This window comes from Spodoptera frugiperda, chromosome 9 (genome assembly GCF_023101765.2).
Source record: "Spodoptera frugiperda isolate SF20-4 chromosome 9, AGI-APGP_CSIRO_Sfru_2.0, whole genome shotgun sequence".
Lineage (NCBI taxonomy): Eukaryota > Metazoa > Arthropoda > Insecta > Lepidoptera > Noctuidae > Spodoptera > Spodoptera frugiperda.
In genome coordinates, this window is record NC_064220.1 from 966982 (window position 1) to 979030 (window position 12049).

General features: G+C 33.4%; 2 protein-coding genes across 4 annotated transcripts in view; one reads left to right on the forward strand and one right to left on the reverse strand.

The window, feature by feature from the left end:
* Positions 1-2454: 2454 nt before the first annotated feature.
* LOC118271317 (40S ribosomal protein S16-like) lies at positions 2455-5166 on the reverse strand. 2 transcript variants are annotated; one of them, XM_035587370.2, is made up of 5 exons: positions 5045-5166; positions 4894-4938; positions 4332-4463; positions 3307-3421; positions 2455-2698 (listed from the first exon to the last, which is right to left on the reverse strand). In XM_035587370.2, the coding sequence occupies exons 1-5, from the start codon at positions 5060-5062 to the stop codon at positions 2553-2555; spliced, it is 456 nt and encodes a 151-aa protein (XP_035443263.1). In that variant the 5' UTR covers positions 5063-5166; the 3' UTR covers positions 2455-2552. The 2 variants fall into 2 exon arrangements, with proteins under 2 accessions (XP_035443263.1, XP_035443262.1); XM_035587369.2 differs by having other exon boundaries at positions 5024-5142.
* A 185-nt stretch (positions 5167-5351) lies between these two features.
* Positions 5352-12049, forward strand: part of LOC118270969 (uncharacterized) — a 45830-nt gene continuing 39132 nt past the window's right edge. For both annotated transcript variants that reach the window (XM_035586821.2, XM_050695772.1), the window contains exon 1: positions 5352-5676. The gene's annotated coding sequence lies outside the window, so the exon portion shown is untranslated. The remainder of the gene's footprint in view (positions 5677-12049) is intronic.

Below are 12049 nucleotides of genomic sequence, written 5' to 3' on the forward strand. Positions count from 1 at the left end.
AATATTTCATAATTATTTTGTTAATCTCTATTGATCTTTGTGTATCATAATAATTATAATTTTATTTTGTTGTCAATAATTTAATAATCAACAATGATGCCAGTTTTTATTCCCTTACATGATTATTTACGTTAATTTTTAATCTGTTGTTTCTTTTTTTTTAATAAGCACTTGTTGACGCGCTAGAGTTCAATGTTGTTTTAGATTTAAAAAATAAATAGCAAAATAATAATTGCTGTGCATTAAAATAGCCTTAATTTCACGTTAAACAATAGGTACTTTGATAATATAATATTTTAAATACAACAATAATAATTTTAAATTAAATGACAGTTGTCAACTGAGTATTAGGTATTTAAACAAAATTCAGTATTAATAAGTGATTGTTTGTTTGGCTCTTTACGATGCAATGTACTTAATATTTCTATGAGACAAACATTTCATTGTTTTTTTGTACAACGAAACTAAGGTCTAAAAAGTAGGTAAAAGGCTAAGAAAGGCCCACAAGGTGCAAAATCATAAAAAAAAATTAAACCTTGAGGACCCTTGGATTTTTTGAGTCTGAAGTGGGGTGCAGCCTAAAATTATTATTGTACTTTGTACCTAGGTATTAAGTTTTTGAAGCTATTAGAGGCAGAAAACTAGTTTTTTCATGACTAAAATGGTGCCAAAATATTTACTAACTGGTAACACTAGGTAAATAAATGCGTGCCTATAATAATATTATAATAATTAAAATAAATGTAATTAATAATCTCATTGAGATCTGTATATCAGAATTATACACGTGTTAGTATTTTAAGTGATTAAGACTATATTATAACTTGCACAAATTTTGAAAAATAAGAGGGCCTCCTCTTTGCAGTGAGATGCCTAGAAAATAATTAAAAAAATATGTTTATATAAGTAAATAATGAAAGACATTAACTTCTAACATTAGTTATATAAGTTTTGTGCTAATTTTAAATAAGTATTAATTAATTTCAATCTCTCCATTAGATCTAATATCCGCCATGTTTAATTTGTCAGCCATATTTAAATTTATGTCACTTTGAAATGCTACCAAAATATTTAATTAAATAAATTGTCGTACTTTATGTATTGCATTTAATGTTCCAAATAAATGACTATTACTAAAGACATTGGATTGTGAACGAAATTTTCATAAAATAAATAAATATTTCTTGTTGCATATGATTTTTTTATTTTCTTTCTTCAACCCGTAACCTAACCACAGAATATAAAGGGGCCGTTACAGTAAGCTTAGCTCGGAATATCAAAGCCCGTTACCAATAAATGCGTACCGTTTCATGGGTTCGAGTCCCGAACGACACTACCAATTTGTAATTTGTGTACCTAATCCACACAATTTAAGCCCTCAATACATGTCCTGATTTGTTCATTGCGTAAAGATAACTGGCAGTTGGATACCTGACCATTATAGCGTTTGAAGCAATGTCGAGATACTTGCTGCGTTCGACCAGACCGTTCGTTCGGTCAGGCCTGACTTAAATCAGGTCAGCCAGTGTATTAAGGGCTTTAGGAACTGGGTTGTTCATAAGGAAATGTGATGATGAATGAGATATCTTGAAAAAAAAAGATAAAAATGTATATTACACTTTCAAACAAAAAAAGTATTTTAAAAATCTATCGATGAATACTCGTACGGACTTTTTATCATAACGGCGCCTGAACTATTTTCATAGCTGTTTCTTCATATGGTGTATAAAAATGAAGTTAGGAAGCTTGACATAGTATAGGATAATAATAAGTATAGGGTAATTCAGTAAGGATTGTAATTAGTCTTCTTTGAAAATGCTCTCACGAATCTACGACACTGCCTAATAAATCACATCAACATTTCATTCAAGAAATTCTGATGACATGACATGGGGGGGGGGATGTAAAATCCTACGGCCTTTTTTTCACAATCAATGATAACAAAAATCTCATCTTATTTGTTTCGAAGTAACTGATTTATGCTACCCTGTTGACTGTTACCATCGACGTCCTACTGGTACATTTTCTTAAAACCTCGAATACCATTCAAGAATGTTTGCTTCCCACTTTTTCATACTTACTTTGTATGTTAATTGTCCTAGTACTCGGGAACAAAAGTGTTTGTTGCAACGTTTACCTGCTTTATTAGTGAACTATCTACCTACATAATTGTGACAAAATAGTCTCCCATACATCCCAAACTATTGAGTATGCTCATATTCTTCGACATATATAGGAAGTACAACCGTAAAATTCGTTACTTCAAAAACCGTAAAACGGGGTGAATAGGGATCGAGTTTTACTGAATAAGGTCTAATGGTGACAACATAACATAATATTCATTAATTTTTTATTTAATTATAAAAAAAGAATGATGCTTCACAAAGTTACAAATGAACCGTTCTAGTAAAATTGAGGTTAGAAAACTGACAGATCAAATGAAAACAAAATAAGAACTTTTTATATTTTTTTTTATTTTTATAAAGACGCAATGGTATCGCACTCCAGTAGCCACAGCAATGTGATACCACTCCGCGGTACCAAAGATGGTATTAACGGTAAGATTTCTGGTAGCGGGCGCGGGCACCTGGACCACCGAACTTCTTGGGCTCGCAGCGACGGGGATCCGCCACCAGCAAACTCCTATCGTACTGGACGAGGATGTCTTTGATTTCCTTCTTTGACGCCTCATCTACATCTGTAAATGAAATAAAAAATTGTTGTTAAGAAATTCTTCCATAAAACCTATTTTAAATTGTATGTAGTACTTTTCTGAGAAAATAAATGTAGTGTACATTTCAAACTAGCAAGTTATTTAGATACATTGCTGCTTGGTAAATGTCACATTGTTCTGCCCTCCCTGAAATGACTGAGTTGTATGGGAACAACACAGCTTTGGAAGAAGGGGTAATAAACTATGAACTTACAATCAAGAATAGTTTTTACAAATGTAAATGATTAACCTAAGCTGGAAGTGAAAGGCCACTAACCACATCATGGCATTAATTAGGTTGTTCATTAATACCACAATTTTTGGCATATAAAGGTATTTTATCTGCCAGTATATGAGACAATACTAATCACATTGTGTCTCACATAGATCTGCATTCCGGCACTCTAACCTAAGCTATTAAGCGATTTTCCCCATTCGTGAATGCATTTAAAAACATAAAAATCCTAAAATTATGATGTGTGAATTTGCATATTTATAGGTAGACAAACAATAAGTGAAATAACAAGAAATGTGGCATGTTTCAATAGGCAAAGAACACAGTAATAAATTGTAATTATGACTGTAACACTTACATTTCTGGTAGAAGGCAATAAGTGCCTTGGAGATAGCCTGTCTGATTGCGTACACCTGGGCGACGTGACCACCACCCTTGACGGTGACTCTGATGTCAACTCCGGAGAATTTCTCCTGAAAACACAAATATAATATATTGTTAGTAAATCTGGTAATTAATGAGTTTAAATGTCATTTGTGTTGAAGAATAGTCAGATCCGTTTTTTACTTCACATCCAAAGATGCTCAGGTTCGGAATAAGTGATATTCATCATTTGAATTGTTAAATAGAGCAAAAAATATGTTTATAGTACTTCAAACAGTCAGTAAATGTACTCAAGTTCAGATAAATAACTTAAAAGATCACAAATACTAACTTAAATCACACAAGCATTGGCGCAACAAAGGCAAGTTACTCTATGAGCTAGATTTATGTTCTGGCAAAACGGTTCATATCTTGTTCCTAAAGTAATTGTTCATCTTCGTTAAAAAAAATTACACTACATCACACAATAGTTGCTATTTGGTAAAAATTACCAAAATATTTATTGAAATAAATGAGATTTTCATTCAATTTACTTCAGTGTTTTTACTACAATGTTACATATACATATAAATGTTTACAAGTAACAAAACGGAACAAAAATTATACATTTAGTACAAGATGTGGTACTTTTATCTGGTGTCAAAGAACATCAATTTCATTAGAATATAAAGGCATGTGATCACAGTATATTAATTTTCTACAACATGAGCAAATGAAATGTGAAATAAACATACTTGTAACTTTCTGGATTGAATGTTTATGAACAGAGAAAGTTTGCATGATAAAATATTTGCCATACATCTGCATTATTAGATATTGTCGAATAAATCCTAAATCACTATTGCTATTTTATTTTGACAACAAATAAATGCAATGTACTAGGTAAACATGATAGATAAAAAAAAAATACCACACAGCTGATGACAAATGGAAAAATTGAATTACGATGCTCCTTTTCGGCTCTGAAATGGGATAAATATGTGTGTAAGATGTACAAACCTTGCCGAGCAGTAGGATGGGCTCCTGAAGTTTGTATTGCAACAGGCGGGGCTCCACCAGGTCTAGGGGGCGACCGTTTACGCGCAACACTCCATGTCCGCGCTTACAGTAAGCCACAGCAGTAGCGGTTTTCTGAAAACAACCAATCATATTAAAAATTGCCCTGAAGTCTTAGAAATTAGTATCCATACTTATGGCCGTTATGATGTTTTTTGAGGTTATGTCCAATATTATAAACATTAAATTGTACACTGAATCGAATGTTGCATTATAGATACAAGAGATTAAACGTTAAAAGATATTAGTAACACTATTTACACACAATCTGTGAAAGTTTACAGTCTCAAGCACCGCCAATGCAGTGAAACATTTGGTGATGCATCATGTTCAATTTACTTGAACACGAACTTTTCATAGTTAAAACGGCATGCAGAACACATGTTTTACTCATTTTACACTGATTTTAACACTTAGAAACGATTTATAGGCGAAAATATGCACAAATAAACTGAAATTATCACTTAAAAATCGGCACAAACACGTGGATGGAAGAAACACTAACCTTGCGGCCAAAAACTTGGACGGCCTGGATAGGTTCACGACGCGCCTGTAAAACACATAAAACAAAAATGAGAATCAAATCAATTTGGATAGTTTTGGTAAAGAAAATATAAGTAAAACAAAATTATTACAGAGCGCAAATCGTCACGCACCTCTTGGGGGGCAGCCATTTTGACAGAGAAAGACTGATAGAATGAACGATCACTAGTGTATCAACTATATGAATGAATGAATGACTAGAGCTAGAGCAGTGCTGCCACAGTAACCGGTACTTCCAAAAATAAGAGAACTGACATTCTCGTCAAACGTATTGAAACTGCCACGCCACCTGGTGGTTAGTAGCTGAAATAAAAGTTCGTAATTTTTGTCCACTAGATGGCGTGCTGGTAATTATTTACGCATATTTGCCACTAGATGGTGTTAAAACTACTATTAAGTACCATCAAGCTACACGTCCACAGTGGGTGAGTCAACCTATCCATCACGCATAGCAGAGCGCCGCGCCAAGCTTGTTTTGTATTCGACGAACGTAATTGCTGGAGTGGAGTCGTGCGGAATGTACGACAGTAGCGCACGATCACGACAATGCGCCGCGAAAAATGCTAAGTTGCTAACATTCCCGCGCTAGTGCATTATAACTTGAAACAAAACAGTGTGAATTAGTTATTGTACGAGAGAAATTTGTGAATATTGTTTTGTTTATGTAATGAATAAACAGTTTGTGTGATTATTAAACTGGATATATTGTGACTTACTTGTTTGAATAATTATTGAAAACTTGGAGGTAAGTGATAAAATTCCATAAATTCTTTATAAGACAATAACATGTGCTTACACTTGACTTCAATTAAATATTGAGATGAATTAAACGCTTCAACACATCAGTGAAAACAACTTTAGAACTTTTAAAGTGTAAAGAGTTAAATAAATTACTTACGTACCCTCACTTAGAAATATGATTACTTACTAATGATAGTAAAAGTAATTTAAATATCTGATTTATTTAACTCAAACTGAATTTATGTTTTAGATTTTCGATTTCCTTTAGACATTTTCTAATAACTTTGATCTTTACTTGTATGAATTTATGGTGAACTATGCATACATGTTTGCTTATTAAATTCATGTACCTAATAAATTCTTTAGAAACAGTACCTTAATTAGCACCTTAACTTAAGTAACTTTATACATATACTTATAGGTATGTACCTAAGTTACCGCCTTACTCAGACTCATTTAATTTATTTAAGTCCTTAGTAGTTAGATAATTGTTTTCGATACAAAATCGTTTAAATCTAAGAATAGTTTAAGTAATCATTACATGTTAGACAATAGTTATATATTACTATTATTAATTAGATGGAACGTGCTCATTCATATCTTCCATTGAATTATCAAAATAATGTTTTTGTTACATTTGAACACAAAATAAAGTAGGTATAACTATACCCAAGTTCTTTATACAAGTATACCTTACTATATAACTATACGTAAGTACTTTTTTTCCTATTTAACACCAATTCCTACTTACAAGTATCTACTTGGGAGGTAAAAACTTACCTATCGTCAACTTTTTGTTGACCCAGTGCGTCATTTAATGTTACAAGTGAGTCATTAACTGAGTTTTGTTATGAACTTGTTACAAGTTTACTTGTTTATTTAATTGTCCGTACGAGTTAGTTATCCAGGAAAAAAATAGAAAAATGGGGAATTCATGTCAAATGTTCTTTGGTAAAACCATTGCGCAGGTTCATTTAATTGGAATACCACAATAAGTTAATGTTTGTCATGTTAATTAGCTATGTTGAGGTTAATTTTGTGTATGTTTGTTAACTTAACTTAAGTCACTTTTAAACCCTTAAATTTTAAGATAATCATTATTATCATGATTATGACGTGCGTTGTCTGCGTGGGAATCGAACCCAGGTTCCAGATCAAAGGTGCTAAGGGTGGCCATGGGGATGATTTTAGTGAAGTAAAAATCCCACACTCCCTATTCCTCTCCCCAAAAAGCTAGGCGCAATAGGAAGGTCACCCTGTGTAATCAAAAAAATAAATAGGATCCAGGTGAAAAGATAAAAAGCCTATTAGCGCACTCCAGAACTCCAAATGACCTCATCTATACAATAAAAAAAGCTTTATTGCGTCATGAAAGAAAGCTAAACAAAAACACCTTCGCATTTATTTTTATAAACATATTTATACCTAAGGACTAATGTCCCGTCCCGTAGGAAACAATGGCTATAGAATATAGTCATGCATTCTATACATCAGAATCGATTCCTGGTCAATGATGATTGTGGATGACTCATGAATACTGTCCATTGATTCCGATTATCATCAACGTTTATTTACACTTCTGTGGTAAGTGTTATTACAACGACTCATATTTATTTATTCTCTTTATTTTATAAAAACCGGAACGGAAAATCTATATCATAATCATGAAACGCGGATCCGAACTGTTATGATTTACCTACCATTTGCATATTATTTGCATCTATTTACTACTATTAACGAGCTCGCCTCAATTAGCGCCCCCTATCGGCATTACATAACGTAACGGGTAACCCAATAACATCCTAATAATGAATTATTCATTAATTATCATAATGACATAACAATATTATCAGTTGTCATAATAAATTATAATAACCAGATTCTAATGTATAGTGCTTTTTGAGAAACCTCACAGTCACCAGATATTTTGAAAGTGTTTTCTCAAATTATAAGATTGATTTACTTCCGTTTTCTAAAATATTAAGATTTATTGTGACAAAATATTTTAAAGTCACCTTTTCTTAATTAACTAGTTTGAATAATAATGATTAGTATCTCCTTCTCTCTCTTTTTTGATAAGTGAGTAGAAGATAGGTGATTGTAAAAAAATATTCAAATATACATACAAAACCTCACGCCTGTCTTCTATGAGGGTGGTAGGGACTATGAAACGCCAATTGCTACGATTCTTACATACCTCCTTTGCTTCATCAACAGTCATCAGTCTTTTCATATTCAAATCTGATTTGTTAGAACTGTTTGTCGTACTTTCTAGGATTATTCAGACACAATTGACAAACGGTGAAGGAAAACATCGTGAGGAAACCTGAGCTTAGAATAAGTTTGAAATCGCCAACCCGCATTGAGCAAGCGTGGTGATTAATGCTCAAACCTTCTCCGTGCGAGAAGAGGTCTTTGATCAGCAGTGGCCATTTATAGGCTGTTGATGTGTGTGATCTGATAATTTCCTTAACATCTAATATGTTGCATAAACCGTATTTACAGTACAGTAACCAAGCAATGTATAAACATGAACCTATTTAATCCAAAAATGGATTAGCTGTGACCGTATTACGTTAAGTGTGTGATCGACAGTCGGACAGGAAGCCGTATTGCCGTGCCGGCGTGAACTCGGTCACGGAACGGTTGTCCGATAAACTTGTATATGCCTTACATCCGAACATTATCATCGATAATATCCATAGCGTAGACAAAAAACCTTAACTGACTTAAAAGAACAAAGCATTTAATTTGGCAATGCGGTTAAATTAGCCAGCCATTAACATAGACCAATCAAAGCGGGAGAAATTTGCCACAAGTATGGTCACCGAACCAAGATAAATCAAAGCTCTATCATATCTATTTATTACCCTTTTTTTAAGCAGGGAAAATCATTCAATGACTCCTTCGCCTTGGGCTTCGCGAGAGGGAGTATCAGACGCTTATTGACTAAAAAATAACCTGTACCTTCTCCTGCTTTTCGAGGCGGAACCCCGGTAAACCTGCTAGGTAGTCTGCAGCTCCGATTTATTACCTCTAAAGCGCCAAACCCCATATGCCTGATGGAAAGCAGTTCTTTACCATACTAGTTACCTTAAGGAGATGTTCTACGCTATAAGAATCGCTCACATGTTGCTCACACTATAAACTACGATGGTTATGTTTTTTCTAATAGAAAGGAGAAGAGAGAGAGATATCGAACGAAACCGATAGCTCACAATGTTTCACTGACTTAAAAAATCAAACATTAATTTAATTTAACAGCTGCTTCTTGCTTATGAAGAGTTAATTTATAACTCTGTGAACTTGTTAACAATGGTTAGTTTTATAATACGTAATTAATATCGTGTTTCTAATCATTACAGCGTAGAGCCGACACAAGTTAAGTCATTACTTTTACTAATTTTCGTTTTTGTTTTGTAATTATCTATTAGATTTTAGAGCTTTATGTAATTTAAATATTACCATGAATCAATAATAACATAATTTTCAATAAACTTTTACCAAATTGAACTTCCTCTTTTTGAACTCGGCATACAAAAATACTTATACTAAAACCTATTCCTAAGTGTAACAAACACTTTTCTGAAAACCGCATCAAAATCGGTTCGGTCAATTGTGAGATAATCGCGCACAAACATACACAGACATACTTACAGGTCAAACAGAGAACTTCCTTAATTTTTGTAGTCGGCTAAACAAGAGGTCCTAGTTCTTTTCTCTCAATTAATCAAAGCTTTGGAATGTAGGTATATGTCGTAAACTAAATGTTTTAATAGGTTCTTATTCAAGGGTAGTTAATTAATATCCTAATTTCAAGAAATATTTTCGAACAACCAAAATAGAATTGAATAATGTTTTCGGTAATAAATTTATGGAACTATATGCTATGTACATAATACCATATTACAATTATATACCTACTCCAATATGGTTCTTCGAATAGATAGGTACCTATTACTAGTAAACCTATAAATAAGTTATCACAAGGAAAATTCAATAAATAACTAACAATAATGTTTGCTATTGGCATTTACTGAGATTTATACAGTAAACTTAATATTATTACTTCACTACGTAACAAATAGCCGTGAATTTGAACTTAACAATGTCGAATAAAAATCAAGTAGACATTTAAAACACCATAAACTATTGTTTACTTACCAATGATAAGTCACATTACATTCGCATCTCCGAATCACTTGAAAAATCAACCCTACAAACTGTAAAACACGGTATAAAATTAAATAAAACGGTTATGCAATAGCTTGCACATACTCGATGTACTAGGGCTTCATATAACGTAGTTAGTAGATTAGTGCAGAACGCACGCAACGACAGAAGCCTGTGAAGTACTATCCCCTTGCAGATTTCACGCAGAATATTGTACGACAAATGGTATTGAAGGAAATCTAATTGTTCGTGTAATTCAATTTACACAAATTACTTTTGTTACACCTCGTTGGTCTGTAGCCTTAGTACGAGTTTGCTTTACGTTGAACGAAAACGAAACGAGAAGCGCGTTCGGCGCTTTGATTGGCCGGCGCGAATGAATCAACCAATGAGAGAGCCGAACGCGCTCTCGTTTTGTTTTCGTTCGACGTAATACAAACTCGTACTAAGGGTACTGAACACGCTGTTTTGAACCTTGTGGTGACTAATTTACTGAAAGGTAATACTTTAAACACTTTGGTCAAAGCTTACCTAAATGAGCATAACGCTTCCGTGCTTGACTGCGTGTAAAAACATAGAACACTCTAGATGTGCCTAGTTACCTATATACACATTATCAATCTGTGTCCGTTCAATACTGGATTAGGGATCTCTACATAAAAGGGTTTAATCTCTAACACAATAAATAGTAAACACTTTATGTGGCGCGTCGATCTGCGTTTCATACCAAGGGTTAATTGCCACAATCCCCACGCTTGACGGGGAATTGGAGATCACAGTTTCAAAGGTTCAGGTTTAGCAAAAAGGCTGTCCAATAGTCTGGTTAGTGTCTAAACAAACTTACGTAAGATAGTTATCAGTACCTAGTTACCTGACCACGTTGTTATGTCCGCAGAAACCTGAAAAATCTAATTAAGACAGGATTAAGATTAATTAAGAATGTTATATCACCTCTAGCGGTTGAAATGGGCTTATGATAGGTAGGTACTGACTGCCGATAGACAGATAGAAACAGCTCAGAAACAAAATCTGGAGTCAGTACCACTGAAAACAGAACTCGAAATTACTTATATAGATGTAATGAAAGAAAGAAAGAAAGAAGAAGATATTTGCAAATAGGTTACAAGATAAACACGTCAATGTCTAAAATAACTAGATGAGGTCGGCGGGTCTGTTCCTGACGTCTCATGTATACAATCTTAAATTGAAACACCAGCAAAAATATTCCCTGCCAAACTTCACCATATGATCGCGATTTAGGCCACCACCGTAGTTCTAGTTCACAAACCGATAAGATAGTGTTTTCAGTGTAAGTAAAAGTATTTTAGGCCATATTTGATTATTGATAACTCCATGTTTACTTTCGATACTTTTATCGTACGAAAGAATGTTACCGATATTCCAATATTTGTTCAATTGACGTTTTTTTGCAATAAATGATCGATAGGCAATATTTTAAAAGAAAAGGTAATCCTACTTGATCTTTAGTCTTAAGGAAAAGCTTTTGGAGTTCCTTATCTATGTAAAACGTCACTTAAATATTTTATCTGCGGGTTATGTTGTCTTCTTTTATCAATTTGCGATTGTTCTAGGCTAAAACGTCATAATATCATTAGAACTTGAGACGGGATATTTACCATGTTTATTTATGTCTATGAGTTTCCGATATTTCGGTACTGTTGCATGCACCATGATCATAGATGAACTTGAGTATAAGCGGGTGGATATTTATGAGCAGACAAATCACACTTCATGTTAGTGACCATGTCAGTTTAAAAACTTATAAAACGTCGTAAGTTCAGAAAGAAAATGTCTAATGAGTAAAAAGTAAATTAGTTAGTATTCATGCTTATAATCCAATGTACATTTACCTATATGTATAGAGTAGTCCTAAGTTTACATCACTCGGAGGAGGCTCAAAAAGTCACCAATAATAAGTTCAATGACCCTAAAGAGAGAAACTTCAACACACTAATCTGTACTAAACCTTAAAAATGTAACCAAAAATGTCGGAGATATTGTACTTACTTACCCAAGCTACGAAAGTAAAAAACTACTTAGATAAGCCATAAAGTTCTTAAAAGCTTTGAAAAGTAACTGGCAGGATAAATCGGGCATAGACAAATGAATGGGCTCTATGGTAATATTTTAGAACTTGAGACAAGATATTTACCATGTTTATTTCGGCACCGTTGCAAGCGGAA

Coding starts and splice junctions, on each gene's coding strand:
- LOC118271317 (XM_035587369.2), bottom strand. CDS start 5,062: ATGGCTGCCCCCCAAGAGGTGCGTGACGATTTGCGCTCT. Junction 4,464..4,893: donor TCCAAGTTTTTGGCCGCAAG/GTTAGTGTTTCT, acceptor GGTTGTTTTCAG/AAAACCGCTACTGCTGTGGC. Junction 3,422..4,331: donor CCATCCTACTGCTCGGCAAG/GTTTGTACATCT, acceptor TTGTGTTTTCAG/GAGAAATTCTCCGGAGTTGA.